Source organism: Pungitius pungitius, chromosome 20 (genome assembly GCF_949316345.1).
Source record: "Pungitius pungitius chromosome 20, fPunPun2.1, whole genome shotgun sequence".
NCBI classification, from domain to species: domain Eukaryota; kingdom Metazoa; phylum Chordata; class Actinopteri; order Perciformes; family Gasterosteidae; genus Pungitius; species Pungitius pungitius.
In genome coordinates this window covers 654617-678534 of record NC_084919.1, presented here as the reverse complement: position 1 = coordinate 678534, position 23918 = coordinate 654617, and the positions used below count along the sequence as shown (strand labels likewise).

General features: G+C 46.5%; 2 protein-coding genes across 3 annotated transcripts; one reads left to right on the top strand and one right to left on the bottom strand.

The window, feature by feature from the left end:
- Window positions 1-9608: 9608 nt before the first annotated feature.
- On the bottom strand, window positions 9609-11156 carry LOC119195358 (5-hydroxytryptamine receptor 1B-like). The gene has a single exon (XM_037450221.2). The coding sequence runs from the start codon at window positions 10782-10784 to the stop codon at window positions 9636-9638; it is 1149 nt and encodes a 382-aa protein (XP_037306118.1). The 5' UTR covers window positions 10785-11156; the 3' UTR covers window positions 9609-9635.
- Window positions 11157-12000: 844 nt separating this feature from the next.
- Window positions 12001-23283, top strand: mei4 (meiosis-specific, MEI4 homolog (S. cerevisiae)). 2 transcript variants are annotated; one of them, XM_037450219.2, is made up of 5 exons: window positions 12576-12901; window positions 13897-14169; window positions 14442-14938; window positions 17955-18086; window positions 22612-23283. In XM_037450219.2, exons 1-5 carry the CDS (start codon window positions 12874-12876, stop codon window positions 22894-22896), a joined length of 1215 nt encoding a protein of 404 aa, XP_037306116.2. In that variant the 5' UTR covers window positions 12576-12873; the 3' UTR covers window positions 22897-23283. The 2 variants fall into 2 exon arrangements, 1 of the variants encoding a protein (XP_037306116.2); XR_009942808.1 differs by lacking the exons at window positions 14442-14938; window positions 17955-18086; window positions 22612-23283 and having other exon boundaries at window positions 12001-12901; window positions 13805-13940.
- The last annotated feature ends 635 nt before the right edge of the window (window positions 23284-23918 follow it).

Sequence of the window (23918 nt, the reverse complement as noted above, 5' to 3'; positions counted from 1 at the left end):
AGTTAACCCAAACCCAAAGGTCAATAAAACACAACGTCTTAGAGTTTTCTTAATCCAGTCCCATAAACTGATGACACTCACATTGCCTGAGCTTTCCTGATTCAATGATTACATTTAAATTATTATTAAATCACGCTGCTGTCTATTGTTTTTTACCTGCTATCCACCTAAAAGTCACCTAAACGTCCCCTAAACGTCCCCCTCACGGCTCCTCAAGGTCATCCACAGTCATTATGTCCAGGATGAAATAAGTCATGAGCCGTTCTGATTGGATGTGATTGGATAATGAAGTCGTAACAATGATGACACGGTTTCTTATCTGGTGTTAACGAGATGATTAGGTCTTGATCATGAGACGACAGGCGTATGAAAGACATTAGACGAGTGTGAGAGTAACTCCCAAGATTTCTGCAAAAATATGACAGCTAACGTCAACATTTAGGCTGATCACAAACTTTATGCTCGCAATACTTTGTCTTCTGTTTCAATTCCCTGCTCTGACCTCTAAAGTGAGGTCACAGTCCCCAAAATCTAAATACATTCAGAAATACACGCAGAAAGAAAGAGGTCCAATATCATTTCACCTCTATGTGAACCAGTCTCAGTGTCTGGGATCCACGTGGGTGTTAAAAGCAGAGGAACAGAGTCCCCTGTGTGTCAGGTTACAACCGTACAAGCGTCACAATGAAGGTGAAACACTGACGAGCAGCATTGAAGACACAATGAATCCATGAATATAGAATAAATCTAAACCTGTATTTATTTTATTGTGTTAAATAAACCTTCACATGAAGTGACAGTCCTCAGCAGCCCAATCAGCACCTGTCCATCTTGTCCTCACCATGACAACACAATTGTTACCTCTCAGAGTTTCTTCAGGTTGACTAAAGGTTTGATGCTTGCGATCAATAGTGAATAAATCCACATTAACATTGAGTGTTTATTAGCACGTCTGGCGTGTTTTGCATTTCTTAATCTCTCTCCACCTGCCTCATCAAAGTAACAGCTGCTCCATCGAGGCGTCTTCTCGCCGCGGCGCCTTGACATTTACGGCGCCGGCGCGCTGCAATCATCCGCTGGCCGATAAGCCGGCTCTTCATGCCGAGCTGAGAGCTGTGAAGGAGCAGAGATCTGCACCTCAAACCTTCTGAGGAAATAGCTCTGTGAAGCTCCGAGAGAGCCATTTCAGGAAGGACGGTTGGAAAGAGCCAATATACAATTGAGTTCTTCCCCCCCCCCCCCCCCCCCCTACACACGATGGCAGAAATGAGGTGTGAGGCCGGAACGCACAACACACAAACCGGACACGAGCCTCGCGATCCAAAGGGAACCTTCACCAGGAAACGTCCCATGAAGAGCAGGAAGAGGTTCTAAATGAACACAAACAAACATCACAAACACACAGAAACATCGAGGAAAGCACAAAGAGACACAAACAGAACACACAACGACTACGAAGACACTTCAAATGTCCACAGAAAACTACCAAAAGACCTCTGAGCCTCAGACAGAAAATTGATCTCTGAAGCTCGATCTCAAGAGAGATAAAAAGCCAATATGCAATTGATTCTTGATCCCCCCCCACCCCCCCCATCTACCCATCTTGTCTTGTTGTGCGTTCTTCACAGATTGTTCCTTGCTTTGTGTTGTCGACTTCTTGTTACCGGATTAAAGGAGAGAAAAGGAAGTCGAGGTCATTGGGGTGGGTCACGGTGAGTGGTGGCCTGGACCTTTTTTCCCAGGATGCACTGTGTGAAACGATGGCGGCAGACAGGAAGTCGATAGCGCGATGGAGTGCGAGGCTTATCGTGTTCAGGCATGTTGCTCCTCATCCAGAGGAAATTAAATCAACCACGCTGTGGTTTTAATTATGGAATTCACTGAGCGAGTCATGTGCAGTCTGCAGGCCTGAAAAAATGAATTCAATTAAGTTTGGTTGGAAAAGAGTGAAAAGTCTCTTGTGGAGGCGGCGTGATGACGGGTGATGGACGGATTCGTGTCCCCCTCCTCCAGGGACCCTGTGAAATGCTCCAATGAGTCACTCCGAAGTGCCACAGACTTCTTCCTGTCAAGAGCCCATGTCTACATTACCCACAATGCAGCGCTGCTGACAGTCGCAGATTGTGGAGGTTTATTCTCGAAGTGGCTCATGTCATGGATGTGATGTAAAAGTGCCCCAATCACTCCAAGAGTGACACACAATCAGGACGAGCCTCAAAGACACACAAAACAGCAAAGAAGACAACTACTGAGACACACAAAACCACTACTGAGACACATATAACAACTACTGAGACAAAACCACTACTGAGACACACAAAACCACTACTGAGACACATATAACAACTACTGAGACAAAACCACTACTGAGACAGACAAAACCACTACTGAGACACATATAACAACTACTGAGACACAAAAAACCACTACTGAGACACATATAACAACTACTGAGACACAAAAAAACACTACTGAGACACATATAACAACTACTGAGACAAAACCACTACTGAGACACACAAAACCACTACTGAGACACACAAAACCACTACTGAGACACATATAACAACTACTGAGACAAAACCACTACTGAGACACACAAAACCACTACTGAGACACATATAACCACTACTGAGACAAAACCACTACTGAGACACATATAACAACTACTGAGACAAAACCACTACTGAGACACATATAACAACTACTGAGACACAAAAAACCACTACTGAGACACATATAACAACTACTGAGACACAAAAAACCACTACTGAGACACATATAACAACTACTGAGACACACAAAACCACTACTGAGACACATATAACAACTACTGAGACAAAACCACTACTGAGACACACAAAACCACTACTGAGACACATATAACAACTACTGAGACAAAACCACTACTGAGACACATATAACAACTACTGAGACAAAACCACTACTGAGACACATATAACAACTACTGAGACAAAACCACTACTGAGACACATATAACAACTACTGAGACAAAACCACTACTGAGACACATATAACAACTACTGAGACACAAAAAACCACTACTGAGACACATATAACAACTACTGAGACACAAAAAACCACTACTGAGACACATATAACAACTACTGAGACAAAACCACTACTGAGACACACAAAACCACTACTGAGACACATATAACAACTACTGAGACAAAACCACTACTGAGACACACAAAACCACTACTGAGACACATATAACCACTACTGAGACAAAACCACTACTGAGACACACAAAACCACTACTGAGACACATATAACCACTACTGAGACAAAACCACTACTGAGACACATATAACAACTACTGAGACAAAACCACTACTGAGACACATATAACAACTACTGAGACAAAACCACTACTGAGACACACAAAACCACTACTGAGACACATATAACAACTACTGAGACAAAACCACTACTGAGACACACAAAACCACTACTGAGACACATATAACCACTACTGAGACAAAACCACTACTGAGACACATATAACAACTACTGAGACAAAACCACTACTGAGACACAAAAAAACACTACTGAGACACATATAACAACTACTGAGACACATATAACAACTACTGAGACACATATAACAACTACTGAGACACATATAACAACTACTGAGACACATATAACAACTACTGAGACAAAACCACTACTGAGACACATATAACAACTACTGAGACACAAAAAAACACTACTGAGACACATATAACAACTACTGAGACACATATAACAACTACTGAGACACATATAACAACTACTGAGACACATATAACAACTACTGAGACAAAACCACTACTGAGACACAAAAAAACCCAAATGTTTATCGGTTTACCTCCATATTTAAGATCAGTAAAACGGTAACAAGCTGATTTTTGTCTCAAGACTTCCTCTTGCAGAGTGTGAATTATTATTCTAATCATCGCCTTAAGTGATGACCTACAATCACATGAACGCCTTTAATAGGCTGCTGCTGGTAACTTCTTCTTTAGCAGACAATGCGCTCGACGACTCGAGGGATGAATATTCACATTGAACCTGGAGATTTAACACAAGACCTTATTCTCATTCCAGTTGTGACGGATTTTATTGTTGAAGGTAGAAATGATTCATCCCCAACATTCATGCATTGAAGCTGACAAGAACAACAAAATATGGACTCATGCAGTTAAGTGAATGGAAGCAACTCTTCGTTACTACAAATGAAATAGTAAACTATACTTCTTTAGCTTTTCTGTTTTTACGTCTATTATTAATTCTTTTATGTGAAACTTGGCCAGGAGAAAATATCTGATGCTTTCTGATACTTTCTGATACATTCTGATACTTTCTGATACTTTCTGATACGTTCTGATACTTTCTGATACTTTCTGATACATTCTGATACTTTCTGATACTTTCTGATACGTTCTGATACTTTCTGATACTTTCTGATACTTTCTGACACTTTCTGATACTTTCTGATACTTTCTGACACTTTCTGATACGTTCTGATACTTTCTGATACGTTCTGATACATTCTGATACTTTCTGATACTTTCTGATACGTTCTGATACTTTCTGATACGTTCTGATACATTCTGATACTTTCTGATACTTTCTGATACTTTCTGATACGTTCTGATACGTTCTGATACATTCTGATACTTTCTGATACTTTCCGATACATTCTGATACGTTCTGATACTTTCTGATACTTTCTGATACATTCTGATACGTTCTGATACTTTCTGACACGTTCTGATACGTTCTGATACATTCTGATACGTTCCGATACTTTCTGATACTTTCTGACACTTTCTGATACTTTCTGACACGTTCTGATACGTTCTGATACATTCTGATACTTTCTGATACATTCTGATACTTTCTGATACTTTCTGACACGTTCTGATACGTTCTGATACATTCTGATACTTTCTGATACATTCTGATACTTTCTGATACTTTCTGATACGTTCTGATACATTCTGATACTTTCTGATACTTTCTGATACATTCTGATACTTTCTGATACTTTCTGATACGTTCTGATACATTCTGATACTTTCTGATACTTTCTGATACGTTCTGATACATTCTGATACTTTCTGATACTTTCTGATACTTTCTGATACGTTCTGATACTTTCTGATACTTTCCGATACATTCTGATACGTTCCGATACGCCGTGTTTCCTGCTAAATATTGATCATCATAGTGGAGCAGGTCACACCTTATAATGAGCAAACGCTGAATGACGCACAGCCGCCAATGAAGTGTGTGTCTGACTTAACACACACACACACACACACAGAGCTTCATTGTTGTCATGTTGTTGTTGCCTCCTGACTTGAGAAGATGCTGTTCACATACTCTGCGTGTGTTTTTGTGTGTTAGGGAGTGGGATGTTTCTGAGCTCTCACTCGCCCCCTCACATCATCACATGTTTCCTCTTTTTGTCACTATGCTTTTTGTCCATCACAGTGGAGGAAGAACAACTCTTTCAGATCCTTAAAGTAAAAGTATCACTCAAGATGCCCCAATTCCGAATTACATAAGAATTTAATAAAGCGCTACGTCACCGCGTTGTTCTGATTGTGACGTAAACCATATTCTTTTTTATAATTGACATGTCATTTCATTTCTGTTATTGTCGTTTTGTTTCCCTTTGAACCCGAGCCACCAAAACCTTTTGTTTCCATCACCTGACCAGTTGCTTGGTGATGTCACGCCCTTTACCTCACTCACACTGCGCTGCTCCCTGCACGCCTTACATCACAGACTGTGTGTGATGCCCTTTGACCTTTGATTGGGGATTGTAGGTTGTTGTCGATCACAGTTCCTCATGCTTCACATAAGAGTTCCAAGTAACATGAGAAAGTGTGAACATGAACAGTTGTTGCTCCATCTGCTGAAGACAGCAGAAATCAACATTTGGAGTTGCATCACAGGTGGAAACCACTCGATTAGAGAAACAGTTTCTGCTGCTTTATATATATAATTCTAAATGTGAAAGGATCCACTCATATTCAGCTCTGTGCGCGTAGGACTGTGTTGTCACAGTTGCTTTCAAGGCCAAAACAGCAGAGAGCAGAGACTGAACAGTGTGATGCCATCGAGGGGGGAAGGAAGCGTGCAGACAACGAGCGTGAAGCAGCAGAGGACCTTCTCTGGTTCAGGCTCCCTCATTTCCACCCTGAAACAAAGCTCATCCACACCTCCGTCCTCAAAACCTCGTCCTTCAGCGCGTCCCACAGAGCAGACGCTCCGGCGTGGCCAGGGTGGCGTTTACAAATGTCCCCCCGACAGCAGCCGATCCGTTTGTCTGATCTGAGCCTCGATAGCGTGTCCTTTTAAAATAAATCCCCCGAGCGTTTGAGAAACAGGTAACATCAGCTCCCGGCTTCATCTATATTCCAGTCGATGTGTTTATTTGGCTTTTGCAGCACGACACATTTGCAGCAGGGCGCGCGTTGCCATGGTTTAGTCGAGCATCAAACCATGGAAACGGTAATCAGGGCCCACAGCGGTCTGATCGATTTCAAAGGGAGCCCACAATATTAATTTTTGACAAAAGGAGAGAAAGGCATTGCTGCTCGGAGAGGAGCCGTTTCTAATGGGATGAACATTTGATGGGTTTTTCTTTTGTGCCAACGATCAGCAGGACGAGGACAGGGAGCGCCTCCAACACGCTGGCACGCTCAAATCAAGATATCCACGTCCTTTAGGGACGAGACGCCGTCACGATGCTTTGGGGGAAGACAGCAGGAAATGAAGCTGAAGGAGAAAACACTGAGAGCTTTTAGCTCTGCTCCTCCGTCCTATCCTCCATCCTACCCTCCATCCTACCCTCCGTCCTATCCTCCATCCTACCCTCCATCCTAAAGGCCACTGGAAGCACTGAAAGAGCTCCATTAAAACACTTCAATGAGCCTCGATCCCCACAAACACACACTGTGGTTTATTTAGAACCCACTCCCCAGAACACCGAACCATCTCCATCACTCCTACATCTACCAGCTGGTCTTTGGGTTCTAAAGACTCTCCGTTTGGGATGTTTAATTCTTAAATGTAATGAAATATGTTCTGTTATTTTAATGTTTGTAGATCTAAAATTTAGAATGGAATAGAATTTTAAATTCCATGCGGAATAGGTTTATGTTTTAATGTAAGGCACATTTCACATGAATAAAGTATTCATTTATCTCTCTGTCTAAACAGGTGGTTGCAGGTGGAGCAACTCCCAGCATGCACCTGGGGAGAAGGTGCATCCCTGGGTGAATCTGAAGAGGTGACACACACCACGTTACATTCAGGAAAGCAACGGGTTCTTTTATGTGACTTTACAATATGTTTTCTTTGGAAATAAAGGAAAAGAAGGATTTGCTTTTTTCTAAATCTTTCTGAAGCCGTCCAACACCTGCAATTTGCTGTTTTTCCTGCTGTTACACTGAAAAACCTCCTTTTTTCTGTGTACTCTCTGCGGTTTTGTCCTTTTCGCAGTCTGAACTCAGCTCACACTTAAAACCCACTTGGAATGGGAATGGAGTGCTGGAAAGGGACATTAGCTTTTTAAAACACGTCACTGTTCCACCGCCTGGAGAAGAGCGGCATCCGGAGCGGACATTTTCCTCGTGGTTAGACGGCTTTCCCCCGCTGTTTAATGAGGTCATGAAACCTCCACGTCTGACACGTCCTCCTCAGCTTCTCTCCTGATTGAGCTCACAAAAACTGTCATCAAACTCATGAGGCCGTGGACCTTTTTATTGATTCTTTCTTTAGTTTTCACAACAGCAGCTTTTTCGTGTGTGTGTGGGGGGGGGGCGGGGGGTCGTCCTCCAGAGCAGAGCCGTGTGCAGAAGCCCACCTGGATGAGCTGTAGCTTCCATCGGAGCGTCACACTGAGCCGATCGATACGCTCACAAAGAGGCTTTCATCGCGGCCTCATCCCGCCTCACACGCCCAACGAGGCTGCTGGAAAAACAGCCCACGGGGGGGCGGCGAGGGGCCGCCATCTTTGATGTGGGGAGGGAAGCCTCTCCCCCCCAAGGCTTTTATTCCCCTTCATCTTAGTAACAAATGCTGTTTTTGGTGAATATTTTGACCTCCTTGGCTCAGGCTCCATGAACTGATTTCTATCACTCTGCGTGTGAGGAGGCTAGCAGCCTGACGGCGGTTAGCGTAGCTTAGCATAAAGACAAGCTAACGAGTTTTAGACCAATGTGCCTAAAGACGTTTAGACAAACTATCTGTTTCCACCTGCTTGCAGTCTTTATGCTATGCTAAGCTAATTGTCTCTAGCTAAACCATTAAAGTGGAACCTGGGATGATAGAAGCTAGAAGAAATATGATATTTGTGGTTCTCCTTGTGGTCCATGATGAGTCACACATATGAGATATGATGATAAATCAGCATGAGACTTGCGTCCTAGTCTCAATAATAAACATTTTTAGTCTAACGATTCCTTAAAATATATTTCTGAGATCAAAATGTCATTCATTATTGCTAAAATATATTTATATATTTATTTTCTTTTACTTTTAAATTGTATTTCATAAAACCGTGTTCACTATGTCTTCTCTCACACATTCTGATAATTCCCATCAGTTCAATTTAATTCAAATAACAATCCCGAAGGTAAAAAAAACAATAACTCACCGTGTTTAATTCATCTGTTTGTGTTCACGTTGTTAAAAACCCAAATTTACAGCAATAAAGCCGGAACGGAACCTGGTTGTCCTCATGGACTCCATCTTCTCTCTTTTCTCAGACATGCAACCAGAGAAGACGTTTTCACGGCTCTTTTGAAACGTTTTACTTTAAGGGATCAGCAGCAGCTAAAGTTTGACATTCAGCTTGTGGGGGGAGCTGTTTCGGATCAGAACAACACTGTATGGCATTTAAAATAAATCATACTCCACACTTGTAGGATTTAGTTCATCTTTGTTCTGTGTGACTGGGTTTGGTTTGAAATGGAACATTGAAGCTAATAACAACATCTAAGAATGCGTCTTTTACAACAGAGGTCACTTTGCACTATTTACAGCATCCGCACTGGTCAGCAAAGTAAAGTGAACCCACAGCAAAGCGTACAGACTCGTACATGTTAGAACACCAGTCACAGCAGGAAGCAAACCATGGAACATACCAGAGCCACATGTCTTTTTCTTTGTTGTCTCAAACTAAGACCGCGCTCCTCTCTCCATCTGGAGACCAGGAACCAGACTAGAAGCTTGTTGTAGGCACCAGAATTTCCTCTTATTGACTCAGGAAAACGAAACACAAATAGCAGTCAGAGTGTTTTTTTTGCCCTTTGGGGGCTTCGTCCTCAGCTGCTTGTGCTTACAAGCCAACAGACGTTGACTGTCTAACTCATGGCAAAGTGAGCCTGCAGGCTGCGGTCCAGTGCAGCACCTACAGGAAGGGGGGGAGGGGGGGGGGGTAATGGGCCCTCTATCGCCTGCAAACCAGTCCGCAGCTCCCACCCCCACAGGCTTTTAATGACGCACACTGACGGCATCTCTGCAGCTACACCATCGTGGACCAGACCTGGGTTTGAGTTTTACCCGGATGATAGAGGATGGGGGGGGGGGGGGGAGGGGGTCGGTGCTCATGCCCTGAAGCATCTGAACTGTATTAGTTTGTGGAAAGCCTGCTTGAAGTCCTCGTTGGACATGGTGTAGATGATGGGGTTGATTAAGGAGTTGAGGTAACCCAGCCAGGTGAACATGTCAAAGAGCTCCGGGTGGAAGCAGGACTCGCACACAGGCACCAGGAGGGTGTAGATGAAAAACGGCAGCCAGCAGATGATGTAGGCTCCCAGGATTATTCCCAAAGTTTTGGTGGCCCTCCTCTCTCTGGCGGCGGAGATGCGCTTCTTCTCCAGCAGCGCGTCGGACACCGTGACTTTGACCTGGTGGACGTTGGCGCAGGACGCGGCGTCGCAGGAGGAGGCGTCGTTCGTCCCGTAGTGCAGCGAGGTGGTGGACGCCACGGAGCCGGGCGAGTCGGTGATCAGGTGCGCCGACGTGAGCCGCTTCCCGGGCTTGTTGCGCGCCTGCTTCAGGATGCGCTTCCGGGCTTCCACGTAAATCCGCCCGTACAGGGCGATGAGCAGCAGCGTGGGGATGTAGAAGGCGCCGAAGGTGGAGTAGATGGTGTAGAAGATGTGGTCGGTGTTCACGTTGCAGCTCGTCACCTCCTCCGCCCTCACCTGGCGCCAGAAGAAAGGCGGCAGGGAGATGGAGATGGCGATCACCCAAGCGGTGGCGATCATGCCCGCGGCGCGCCCCATCGTGCGCTTCTTGGAGTACTCCACCGCGTCCGTGATGGCCCAGTAGCGGTCCAGCGCGATTACGCACAGGTGGAGGATGGACGCGGTGCAGCAGGTTATGTCCGAGGACAGCCAGATGTCGCACATCACCTGCCCCAAAGTCCACGTCTGGCTGACGGTGTACAGCGCGCTGATGGGCATCACCAAGATGGACACCAGCAGGTCCGTGAGGGCCAGGGAGGCGATCAGAAAGTTGGCCGGGGTGTGCAGCTTGCGGGATTTGTAGATGGTGGCGATGACGAACGCGTTGGAAAGCGTCGTGGCCAAAGTTATGAGGGTTAAGGTCACGGCCAGACCCGACTGGAGAGCCAGGTTGCCGTCCTTCTCCTCCTCCTTCGACGTGAGGTTGCCCTGGGTGTAGTTGGTGATGTTCAACAGCTCTCCGTAGACGACAGGCGTTGGTTTGAGCTCACCGGCATGCTCCATCCCTCTCCACCTGGCCCCCGTCAGACGGCCCCGTCCTTGAGCTCAAAGGAAAGCCCGCAGATCAGCGTGGGGCCGCGCACAGATCCGTCCCCCGTCTGCGGCGGCTCCATCTCCGGCGGCAGCAGCGATGCGACCCTCAGACCTCAGGTGATGCCCCAGAGACGCATTTCTGCCTCCTCCTCTTCCTCCCATTCACTCCCCCCGCTGCATTTCACGCTAATTCATCCCCTCACACATCCGAGAAACGGCTCGCGGAGCGGCGCGTCCCCGCGGAGGAGGACACGTTGGACTCATCGCGGCTCGGAGGGGACAAACCACTTAGTCTTTGTTCGGCTCTCAGTTCCTCTCGAGTTCAGGCTGCTGAGGTCTGACTGCTGCTTTTATACCCCCCCCCCTCTCCCTCTCTCTTCCTCTCTCTCTCCCTCTCTCTGCCCCCCCCCCTCACACACACACACACACACACATCTCTGTCCCTCTCAGTGACGGAAAGGGACGCTTTTTTTTCTCTCTTCCATCTGACGGATTTATTGACACTGATCATTTATCCGATTTTGCGGAGGAGATTATCAGTAAAACGTTATGATGAATACTATTATTTATTTATAATTTGTTACACTTGTATTATTGAATTCTTGTGCTTTAACAGATGAAGACGGACTGCAGGTTTTAAACTGCAGCTGTTTCATAAGCATTCAAAGCCAAGCGGTGATGGTTTGATTCCCTCAAATGATGCTGATCTATACGTCAAACCTTCTCCTTCTGCTGCTCTCATCCCTCACGTGGTAACCATCCCAACTCAAGGTCACTTCCTCTGGACTGAATGCGTCTCCATGAGGACGCTTTGCTCAGTCCCCCAGCTTCTCAAAGAGCTCTTCGATGGACCACGTTGGTTTCTCTCACCGAGCCTCTTGGTCTCACTCAAAGGTGTGAACATGGAGTCTGAGCATCAAGAACGCCAGAGGTGGGACGCCAGCAGGACGTGACCTCGGTCAGAGACAGATCCAATCAGCTGATGGTATCACTGCCTCCTTTCCTTTGTTACTGTGTGTCCTTCAGTGTCCAATAAAGAGCTCTTTCAAACTTCTGATCCCAATAACGTCAAGTCAATTCAGATTATTTGATTAGTAAAAGAATGAATTCGTCCATTTCTACCTGCTTTAGGAAGCTCACGCATGTAACAATTGATGTTAATATCCTACAAAGAAAAGAACTAAGAACCAGATCAGGACACGGCAGCACATGATGGACGGGCCGAGGGACAGTAAGGAGGAGAACAGTGGTGCTGGGGGGTCACTCTGTGGGGAGCTGCCCTTCAGGTCTCTTGCTTGTTGGACTGAGCACCTTTTCAGCATCTTGCTACTTTTGAGGCTGAAAAAAATGATTTTTCTTCCTCTTTATGATTCTCAGGGTCTCATCTTTACACAACACAAAGTGAGATTTCACACATGAATAATTCATCCCCTCTTCCTTTCACCTCGTGCATCACATCCACGCCGCTCATGCAGCTGAGTCACAAAGCGAGAGAAAGCTCCTCCTGACCTTCACCCTCCGGCTGTGAGAACAGAACCTTCTGCAGCGACTGAGGGAATCAAACCTGCGGCTCAGACCAGCCTCCTGGGGGGAGCGCCGTGGCCCCGCTCTGTGTGAGCGACCTGGGCATCGACCCGCTGCCCCCCCACTTGAAGAGGAGCAGCTCGGGGACACGCTGTGCCGACAGAGGCCTGGCCTTCATCCCGTTTGTAAGTTTTATCTGTGCAAATACCGCTTGAGGTTGAAGTGTTTATCACGTGGGGTGTGATGGGTGATACTGCAGGTGTCCTGGATATTTTAAGAAAAAATAAGGAAATCAACAAGTACAACTCGCTGGAAATTGTACTTGAGTAAGAAATGACGTCCCTCCACTTCTTGCTGTAAGAGAAACTTCCGCAGCACGCCATCTGCCGCCATCTTTATTCTTTGACGAAAGTGTCACAGAATTACACGGGTCACAGGTTTGGGTGCTACACCTGTACAGTAAAGCTAGGCTAGCAGCGGTTCCTCACTACTGGGGTTTTTTAATTGGACGTCGAGGACAGACTGGCGCAGAGCAATGGAAAGAAATGACTGCCACTTAAAAGGTAATTATTTAAAAATCAGTTTGACGGTTCGACGTCAAACTGATTTTCAAAGCGGCACAAAGCGGAAATGTCACGTAACGGTGAACTGATGTTGCGTTTCAGAAGCTAAGCTAACGTTAGCACCACCGCAACTTGATCTAGCTAGCTAACGTTTGCTATAGTTTAGGCAGATACTGAGCAAAACACCGAACTAGCGACTTAATTAATGTAACGGAACACGTAATAAAATAAGTAACGTAATGATGTCTGTCCGATAATGGATGCATGAAAAAGCTGTTAACGGTTATAAGGTTAACAACTAAGCTAACTAATGTTAGCTAACGTTAGCTTCCACAAACATATTTATTGAATTAACGTTGAATCCACCGATGGTTTGATGCAGAGGAATAACAGCACCTTGTTTTGATTTAATGTTGCCGAAGCTTTTAAAATGTTTTATTGAATGTTAATTTTATTAATTAAACGTTTGTGAAATTTAATAGAAAAGTGCTGTTTTTTACCAACTTGAGCTTCAGACTTAACAAATGTTGCTCAATACTAATCTGGTAGGAGCAACGTCACTGTTTTATTAATGTTTTACTTCTTATTCAAATAGTTGTTTTTAGATTAAAAATCCTAATATTCCAAATAATTTTCGCAGTAGAATAAATACATCAGGGTAAGGAGTACAATATTTCTTTAAGATAATGTGACAATCCAACTAAAGTACCTCAAATGTTACTTTGGCCTTTGTAGTATTATTAATATTAAAAATGAAACGCAGTAGGATGGTTCTTCACACGAGCTTCATCCTGTTGATGTAATACATAGATAAATGAATATATCTTTTTTCTAAAGCTTTTATCATAATGAGAAGTCCTCGTGGAGCTCGGTCCATTTGTCCTTTTTGTCCTTTGGTTTCAGAGAACAAAGTAGCTCAAAGTAGACCACAAGTGAACCCGTGTCTTCTCATACAACCATAAACCTGAGCTGTGGATGTCCTGCTTTCCCTAAAGCCGTGGCCCCCGCCCGCCCCCCCGCCCGAGCGGGTCGAGACGAGTGGTTCTTCACCAGAGCCAAAGTGGCGCTGGCCCTGGCCGTCATAAAGGACCGGCCCCCGGGGGCCAGCGGCCGAGCGCACGCCGAGGACTTGTCCCGCAGGTTGAGGGCCCGCGATGGCAGCTGGCAGCAGGTGGCCCGCGGGCTGCAGCAGGAGGTGCTGAGGCTGCAGCAGGAGCTCCTGCTGTCCAGAGTGACGCCGCGCCCCCAGAGCGGCCCCCGCACACCAGGTACTTGATGCATCCCCCCCAGGCTGTCAGAGCCCCCCCCCCTCCCTGATGGCCTTGTTGTGACAAACTTGTTGTGACGTACCAATCTAAAGAGAACTTGGCTGTCACAACGAAATATAAAAACATTTTTATGTGATGGCGACAGGTTTCTCCTTCATTGTTGTTTCTCGCTGAATTCACTGAATATACATACACAAAAAATGACTGAATAAAACGGTACTTGGGTTCCAGGTTCCTTTCTGGTGATGAACTGGTGAAACCTTTGTGTTCAGACCTTCCAGGTGGCGACGACGCTTCCCAGGACCTGTTCTCTCTGGGGGGGGAATCTCATGGCCGCGACTCAGAGACTCCTGACCTCCTCCCGCCTGCCTCGGCCCCTCCTCGGCCCCCGCTTCCCTCCGGCCTTCCCCTCACTCCTCGGGGGGAACCCTCCCCTCCTCACGCGCGCTTCCTCCAGTCGCTGTGCGCCCTGCAGCGCGTCGACCACGGCGCCCGAGGCCTGGAGTCGCTGTGGTTCGGGCCGGGGGGGGCCTGGAGCTCCGTGCTGCCAGACTCCGTGTGCCAGCTCCTGGACTCGGTGATGGCGGCGTGCAGGGCCCCCCCCCTGCTAGGGCTGGGCGGCGGGGTCCTGCCGGCCTGCCGGGTGGCGGCCCGAGCGACGGACCTCTTCTGCTCCCAGAGGGGGCCGCCCCCGGAGTTCAGGCGGCGGGTGGAGGAGTCGCTGACGGAGCTGACGGCGCTGCTGCTGCACAGCAGTCAGCTCAGCGGGGTGAGTGATGGCTCCTCAATCAATCAATCAATCAATCAATCAATCAGTCAGTCAATGTACTTCCTCCTCCAGCCTGACACAGCGGGGAGGCTACACGATGCAGTTCATCAGTCTTTCTATAAATGTGTGTTCTCAGGTTTTAGTGTTTCTCCGCAGCGTGACAATGAAAACGCTCTCACCTTTATCCCTCATCTTACCTGAAAGACAACAGGTAGAAGAAAGAAATGAACCAAGAGGAATCGTCCTAAAGCTCAGCCAGTGGCTCCCACTGGGGATCAAAAGCAGACCAGGTTTCACTCTTTAGACTAAAGATCAGCAGATTAAATCCCATTAATCCCATTAAATCGGTTGTGTTCTTCATCCCCTCGGCTGATGTTAATCAAGCTTACAGTCTTCATCCGACACGTCCAGCAGCCGGAGAGCGTTAACTTGAACACAAAACACGTGTTAATACCCCTGATTTCCCACGAGCATCGTCAAATATTCCCCATGCTGGACAGCAGTATCGGTTTCTTTGAATAAAAGCAATGCGTCTCGGCTCAGCAGCTGGTCGCTCAGAGGAGGAATCGATCTTCAGTCCGCTGGAAAACACACAGAGGTTTTACCAGCTTAATATTCAAATACCTCTTCTTCAATGGTTGATTCCTGTTTTTATGTATAATTAAAAGCATCACAAAAGAGCCTGCAGTAAAACCCACAAATACTCAGTCTAAACGTAGCAAACGTTCACACTGGAGAAGATGGAATCATGAATGACGCTCCGAGCTGAAACAACATTAAACTTTAGAGGGTTTTTATTCGTTTCTTTTCTGAAACCTTTTGGCTTAATTTAGGTGATATTTAGTGTGTTTTTCTACAGTAGACGCACAACAAGACAAACGACCCAGTTAATCCCACTTTGGTTGTGTGGATTTATTCTACAAAAAAAAGCAGGTTTTTTCCCAAATTTGAAGAATTTATAATTAATAATTCAATGTCATGCAAAATATCGCCATACCATAGTGCATGTTTATTTTTCCCATTACTAGTTGTCTATCTTTAGTAGACGTGATATTCCTCCCTAAAGCTGCACCTAACGATTCTTCTCTTTATTGATTCATCTGCCACATATTTGCTGTATTAATATCAATTTCTTTATCGCCTGAGGCCTTGAAATGTCTCGTTTTATCGGACCAACAGCCCCAAGCTTTCATTTATTATTCCAATAGATGTAAGAAAAGGAAAAAAACACAGATTCTCACATTTTCAGAAGCTACAACCGTTATATAACTATAATATAACATTTGGCATGAATTAAATAATTTATCGATACTCCAAAAAAAGAAAACAGATTTTTTTAACTGACTACCAAATAATAAACTGAGTTTCAAGCCATCTTTTTTTAACATGTGAAACCCTCCATCCCACAGGATGTAACCATGACAACCTGAGCACCTGTACTCCTCCGACCTTAAAACGCTGTTCAGCAGCACACCTGTGGTCTCCTGTGGGGACAAACTCGCATGTCGCAATCCTAACTGCTCCCGTACAGGTCATAGTGTTGGGGGGGGAGGGGGGGGGTCTCTATCTTCTCCTCTCGTGAGTTTTTGTTCTAGATGGAATGTTGACAGTGAAGAGGCCACAAAGCCTTTTGTTTATGTATACAAGATGCTGGATACATCTATTATTCCATTTTATTTCAGCAGGTAAAAACACATTGGAGACCAGACTGAAAGCATATTGGTGATTAAACCTCATGCAAAGTGGCACAAGAAAGAACACGAGCAGCTTAAACCGCTTCATAACAAACGCTATAATCAGCATCTCACTGCATCACCTAAACCTCGGTTAACGGATCACTGGCCTATTGGAGCGATGCGTGAAGACGTTCTAGTTGAACAGGTTTGAGACGCTCCACCACCTCCATCTCCAGCGAGTGACGGTTCACCTCGTCCTGGTCTCCACTCATCACGATGCAGTGGTGTTTGTTTTCTCTCCTGTGCACCAGGTGCAGGACCCCAGTGGGGTCTCCCAATAAGTGCAGTGTCCTGTGGGAGAGGAGGACGGCCTGTTTGTCCTCGGCAGCGTCACACCGGCAACCTTTAGTCCCCCAGACGGACTTTTATTACCTTCCCGTTTATTGCATCCAGGTCGGCGACCCCTTTAATGACTCTATGCTGGCGTCAACATCTGCTGCTGGGTTTGAGCGGTTTTAAAGCCCAGCCAGTGGTGGCCGGGACGCTGAGACGAGCTGGTTCAATCGGTTCAAATGATGAGCTCATCCCTTGATGAGATTGTCATGCAGGCCGTTTCACACCAGCGTCACTCAGTGCTGGGGGGCGGGGCAGCACAGGCCAAACTAAGCAAATTGAATTTCTTTCTCTTTTTCTGTTTTCCTTTTCTCTCAATAGTTTCTCTGAGTTGCTCTCGTTTTGAAGAACGACCACCTGATCAGCTCGGAGCGCCAAACTAGTTTAGGCTGCCGGTGGAATTCCCCCAACTCAGCTGCAAAGGCAACAGTGGTCACGGCGCCCTTGAGCCAAGCAATTTATCCCCAGCTGCCGCCGCGGTGCTGCCCTCTGGCATCAATCTGTGTTGGAAAATATGAGAAGACTGCGTGAATATGAATGAGGCCGCTGAGTGTGATGCGTACTAACAATGGAAGTAAGACGTGTAGCAGCAGTCGTTAGCCGTTAGCTGCACGCGTCACAGCAAACTATTCATTTCACTTCCTATGTAGGAACCAATGAGCTTGGAGCTCACAGACAGGAAGTCCCCTGTGGGGGGCCAGCAGGGGGCAACTCAGAGGAAATGACTCCTTATATGGTCACTTCCTGTTTACCACCTGTTACTGTGGCGACCTGCACAAACTCTGCAGAACATCAGTGTGCGAAGCGTTTAGTGACATCGCGATGACTACGTACAGAAAGAACCCAAGAACGTCTGAGATGATCTTCATCTTCTGTTTGTGGTTGGTTGCATTCTGCAGAATGTCCGTTGGTTTCAAAGATGGAATCTGCTTTCTCCAAACCTCCAGCTGGGCTACGCAGAGAAGCTGATGGAGTGTCTGGTCGCTCTGGGAGGCAGCAACATGTCCAAGTCCTTCGTCATTCGCCACCTCCTCTCTCTACTCGACTCGCTGGCCAATCAGCTCTGGCAGCTCTTCCAGGTAAAATAGCACAAGATACGAGTGATTTTGCAGCCTTCGCCCCCCCCCGCCGAGACGCCCTCCCACCCAGCAGGGCCGCTCATGCTCGCTGGCAGCGCTCCTCCTCCTCCTCCTCCTCCTCCTCCTCCTCCTCAAAAGAGCCTGTGGAGGCGGGCAATGCCAAACGGAGGATTTAATAAAGTAAGAGGAAGGAGGAGCCCAGAGGTCATATGTGACAGAACAGAGACGTAAGGAGGGGGGCTTTATTATTAAAAACATGAAGTGGCAAGAATGGTTTTAATTACCTTTGTGGTGTCGTTACAGGGGGCCCAATTAGGTCCTTTGTTGCGCGACTAATTGATGAATGAATGAATTAGTTATTTAGTCACACAGGAAGCTTTCTGGCAGGGACTCGTTTAGGAAAACTAAACACTTAAAGACTCTTAACCGCCTGTCGCTTTGCAGAGGAGCACCTCTACAAAGTAAAGGTCCCTCTCATAAGCTCTCCATGTGGGGGGGGGTCTGCTGGGGTCTACTGGGGTCTGCTAACTAGAGGTACCCACACACTAGCGTGGGGATGCTCCTAGTGAGGAGAAGTCAATGGTTCATGAATAGGAAGCAATGACTCTTAGTGCTCATAATAACACACATATATATCTATATATAGATATATATATAATCTCTAATATGTCTTGAGAGAACATGTGGGATTATTGTTGTCATGAAATGAAAAGAGGCAGAAACCTGTAAAATGTGAGATAATAGGATATGAAAACCAAAAATTCAAAGAATAAATTCCGAAACATTTTGAAAAAAGGAAAAATTATAACAATTGGATAATGAATGCCTCAAATCTTGTCTCTCATAACATAAATAAAGATGTGATGGAAGCCTTTTGTCGTGGGGGGGCTACGCGCTGATTGACAGGTCTCTACCTCCTCAGTCCCTAAAGACGAAGTCTCTAGTTTTCCATCCGGATGCTTTTTTCCTGTCTGTTGATCTGCGTGTTTCTGTCTGCGTTAAAGTAGTGAATCGATATCTAAAAGAATTAGTAAACGTGTCAAGTGTCATCGGCTGGTCTTATCTGCACTGCAGGTGGGACAAGACACCAGAACTAATGGAGCAGGAGCTGCAGCTTCTGCACCTGCAGCAGCATCCTTTCTTCTAATGAAGGAATCTGCCTCTTTGTACCGAGTGCTCGTTAGTTTGCTCGTTCTTCTGGAGGAAGCGCTGTTGGTGTCCGTGGTGACGGCTGTAATTAATCAGCGTTCTTTGCGTGGTTGCCGGTGGCCTTCGTCTCCATCCGTCACCATCCTCCCACATTGCTCCGCCTTCTCTGGATCCTCAGCATCCACCAGGCGCTCCATGGACAATCGTCAAGCTTCATTTTGTGCTCTCAGTCGTCTCTGTGGACACCGGCGTTTATTTCATGTTGGACCTGCTCCACGTGAATGTGAGCAGCAGCATTCTCCAGAGTGCTGGTTGCTTTGGCCTTCAGGTGCCTTCAGGTGCCAGCTGACTTCCTCCTGTGGAGACACCAGCTCTTATGTACTCTGCTGTGAAATAATTTGAGACGCTCCGCCTCAGTGTCGAGTACATTTAAAGAGCAGGAAGCTGGCCCAGAATTTCCAAAAGCTGACTCCCATGATGCACCGTTGACAACCTAACTTCACTAAGCTTAGCTTTATTTAGCTGAAATGTTACGTAATATCTCCAGGAAGATGAAAGAAATGTCTAAATATCTCCTCATTTCCTCATCCTGCTTTCCTTTAAAGCTTTTTGAATCGTGTGTGTGTGTGTGTGTGTGTGTGTGTGATTGATTGATTTCCTGTCAGGTGAATCAGTGGCCTGTCAGTGGGTCGCGGTGAAGGCAATAACAAAATGAAACGATGCTCGGGTCCATTTGGGGAGTCGCTGTGTCTGCTGAGGGCGAACAGGGTGGAAAACGTCTTCTCTGTTCCCTTTGATTGACATGTTCCTCTTGATTGACATGTTCCTCTTGATTGACATGTTGTCGTCATCTCATTTCTCTCTTTTCTGTTGCACCAACATTTATTGCGATATGCAATATTATTGTGATTTTCAGACCATTTATGCCACTGATAACTTGCTGACACTATAAAAGCATAGTAATGCGTGATTGTGTGGTGGGTTCACTGCTTCTCTTCACGGGGCCTGAGCCCCCCCCCCTCCGCTTTCCACAACTCAACCTTCATTTACATGTCAAATGAATATTGCAGCACTAAAATCAATGTGATTTCATTTCATTGTCTCTCTCACGTCTTCCTCTCGCTGTTTGAGGGTGGAACCCCCCCCCCCCCCCACACACACACACACACACACCCCACTTCCCTCCAGAGACAAATCAACCTCTCCTTGATCAGCAGATGCTGCCCCCCCCCCCCCCTCTGAGCACAGCTTCATTAGCTGCTCTTTGTCAACCCTCAATCAAACCCTGTTGTCCTGTGGATCCGTACATCATGGAGGTAGAACACGGTGCAGAAGGTGTCGATATGGACCATCGGGAGCTTCATTAGAAGAACTAGTCTGTGGACCAATATCATTAAATGACCTGAGAGATCGTTACGATCTGTTAGATAACGGCCTCCATCTCTAGACCTTTGCATCAGAACCCCCCCCCCCCCCCCCCCCCCCCCCCCCCGCCTCTAGTGGAGGGGAGGAAATCACAGCAATGCTCTTGAGTTTAAGAATGTTTAGATGAAACAAGACGACTGAAGTTATTACATTTAATCTCTGGTCCATTTAACAGCTCTTCATTTTGACCTTAAGAGATCCATCTTATTGCAGCCCTTCAAGTTAAAAGCTCGTCTTCGTTCTTCTTCGCCTCACACTGACCAGCGCAGCGTGTTAACGGCTCGTAGGCCCTCGACCTCCTGCACCATCGCGTTGCCAAGAACCCCCCCCCCACCCCCGACCATCACGTTCGACCTCCCCCCCAGGTCGCTGGGGGGGGGGGGGGGGGGGGGGATGTAGGACGCTCGCTCTCCCATTTAACGCTGATCAGTAAACGCCTCTCAAAGAACACAATATTTACTCCGGAGTCGCGCTGTGCGTCTCAAAGTGATGCAGAGAGGACCCTCCCCCCCCCCCCCCCCCCCCCCCCCATCACTGCTCCCTCTGGATCTTAAAGCTGCCCATCGATTTCCTCTCCCCATCGAACCTCCGCTTCACGGCTTAATAAATTCTCGGGTGTGACGGACATGAACAAGCTCCGCCTCCCGAGTGCTGCGCCTGTGTTGCTGCGTCATTGCTTCTGATGGTTTTAGGAGGCTGAACGGTGAAGATTTGTGTTTTATATGAACTCCCCTCAGTTTCTTCTGGTTTTTTCTGCTGTTTTTGCTGTAAATACGTAAATATTTCACATGGAAACAAGCTTCTCGGACCATGAAGAGAGCAGAACAGTAATATTTATGTTCACTATATTTTGGGACAACTTTATTAGTTCTTTTAACCTCAACAAAGGCTGGATCCACTATTCCTACCTTTCACAATAAAAGCCTCAGGCTTTGACACTGTTGTTGACCAGATGGTAACTTTTTAGATTTAAAAAAAGATCTAAATTAAATGAATTCTGACTCACCATCATTGTTATCTGAATATCTTTGGCTCCTGGACTAAATAATTCATTCAGAGAATAACGAGGAGTTTAAACTGTTCCTCGTGCTTGTTCATGAATTCTTACGCTTAACAAGCATCTGCATTATTATTATTATTAACTGCAAACAAATCACTGACCCCATATTTCAGACACCTGTTTGGGGGGGGGGGCAGGTGATTTCCTCTCAGAACGCCGTCACGCTGCCGCCTTGTTCCGCTCTCGCGGGACTCGTCTCTACGGCAACGCCTCGACAGACGGATACGAGCCTGTGGTGTGTCACATGGTACGAGTCCCTCCTCCGATCAAACAACAATATGAATGAATATTTAACGAGTCATTACAGCGAATGCATTTAATTCGTTCTGCATGTGACAAGCGCCGGATAATCGAACCCAAAGTAAGTCACTGCTGAGCCAAAGCCCCCTGAGGAGCCCCCCCCCTTCCCCCCCACCCCAAGGGGCCTCATCCATTACCAACTCACACTTAAGGAGCCTCGTCATCACTGCCGTCTGCAGAGAGAACCTCACAGGGCCCAGAGGAGAGGAGCGCCGTGTCTCCTGGGGGGGACGGGGGGGTCTGAGGAGGTTGAAGGGGGGGTCTGAGGGGTGTGAGCGGGTTGAAGTGGGTCTGAAGACGTGTCGCTGTCACGTTCTGCCAGCTCTGAAGGCTCTGCTCAGAGGAACACCACATGACCATCTGCTGCTTGTTGTCCTTCTGAGGCGCCTCACACACACACACACACACACACACACACACACACACACACACACACACACAGAGACAACTGAAGCCTGGAAGAGACCCGGTGGCTCCTGTTTCTTTGAATAATTCATATTTGTGCCATCGATGAAAGTTTTCCTTCCAGTGATCCAATAATCCAGTTTGAGACTCAAGATCGTCTTCTAACGATGTCACTTCCTGTTTCAGGGGGAGGTGGGCTCGGCGCCGGACAGGTTCCCTGTGGATCAGTACCAGAACTCGTGCTACCTGTTCTGGGTCCTGGAGGAGCTGCTGCAGAGCTGTGACGGACCCTGCAGGGTGGAGGTGTGCTCGGAGCTGACGGAGCAGCGGATCTTCCTCCTCTCGCAAGAGTTCCCCTTGTTTAGCATCTGCTGGTGGAGGCTGAGATGCCTCCTCACCTCCTCTGAGCGCAGCGGGTCAGGACCACACCAGAACCTAGAAGGTGACCCGACGAGGACCAAATATCTATAGAAACCGACACGGCTCTTAAAAGTTGTTTGCTTCATTCCAGCATTAAATATTTCTCTAATTGATGGATGAAAACTTGGGTTCTTCTTCACTGCAACATAGTTCCATTCCTTCAGTTGACCTTAAAGTGCTTTTAATTGATTACACAGATGATACTTTAATTAAACAGAAGATATCACAAAGTATTGTATAGATATATTGTTCACTGTATTAAAGTAAGTTATGTAATAACCATTCATTCATTATAAGATTCCAATTGCCTCAGATAATCAAATGAAAGGAGCTGAACACATCATACGGAAACTGGACTGAACCTCCGAAAGTGACCCGTTAGCTAGCGCTGCTTACTGCTAGTTGGCAGAGTTAGTTAGCTGGTTAACTGACGGTTAGTTGCTGGTTAACTGACGGTTAGTTGATGGTTAACTGACTGTTAGTTGCTGGGTAACAGCCGGTTAGTTGCCAGTTAAATGCCGGTTAGTTGCCAGTTAAATGCCGGTTAGTTGCTGGTTAACTGACGGTTAATTGCTGGTTAAATGCCGGTTAGTTGCTGGTTAGCTGACGGTTAGTTGATGGTTAACTGCCGGTTAGTTGCTGGTTAGCTGACGGTTAGTTGATGGTTAACTGCCGGTTAGTTGCTGGTTAACTGACGGTTAGTTGCTGGGTAACAGCCGGTTAGTTGCCAGTTAAATGCCGGTTAGTTGCTGGTTAACTGACGGTTAGTTGATGCTTAAATGCCGGTTAGTTGCTGGTTAACTGACGATTAGTTGATGCTTAAATGCCGGTTAGTTGCTGGTTAACTGACGGTTAGTTGATGGTTAACTGCCGGTTAATTGCTGGTTAAATGCAGGTTAGTTGCTGGTTAACTGACGGTTAGTTGATGGTTAACTGCCGGTTAGTTGATGGTTAACTGCCGGTTAGTTGCTGGTTAACTGACGGTTAGTTGATGGTTAACTGCCGGTTAGTTGCTGGTTAACTGACGGTTAGTTGATGGTTAACTGCCGGTTAGTTGCCGTTTAACTGCCGGT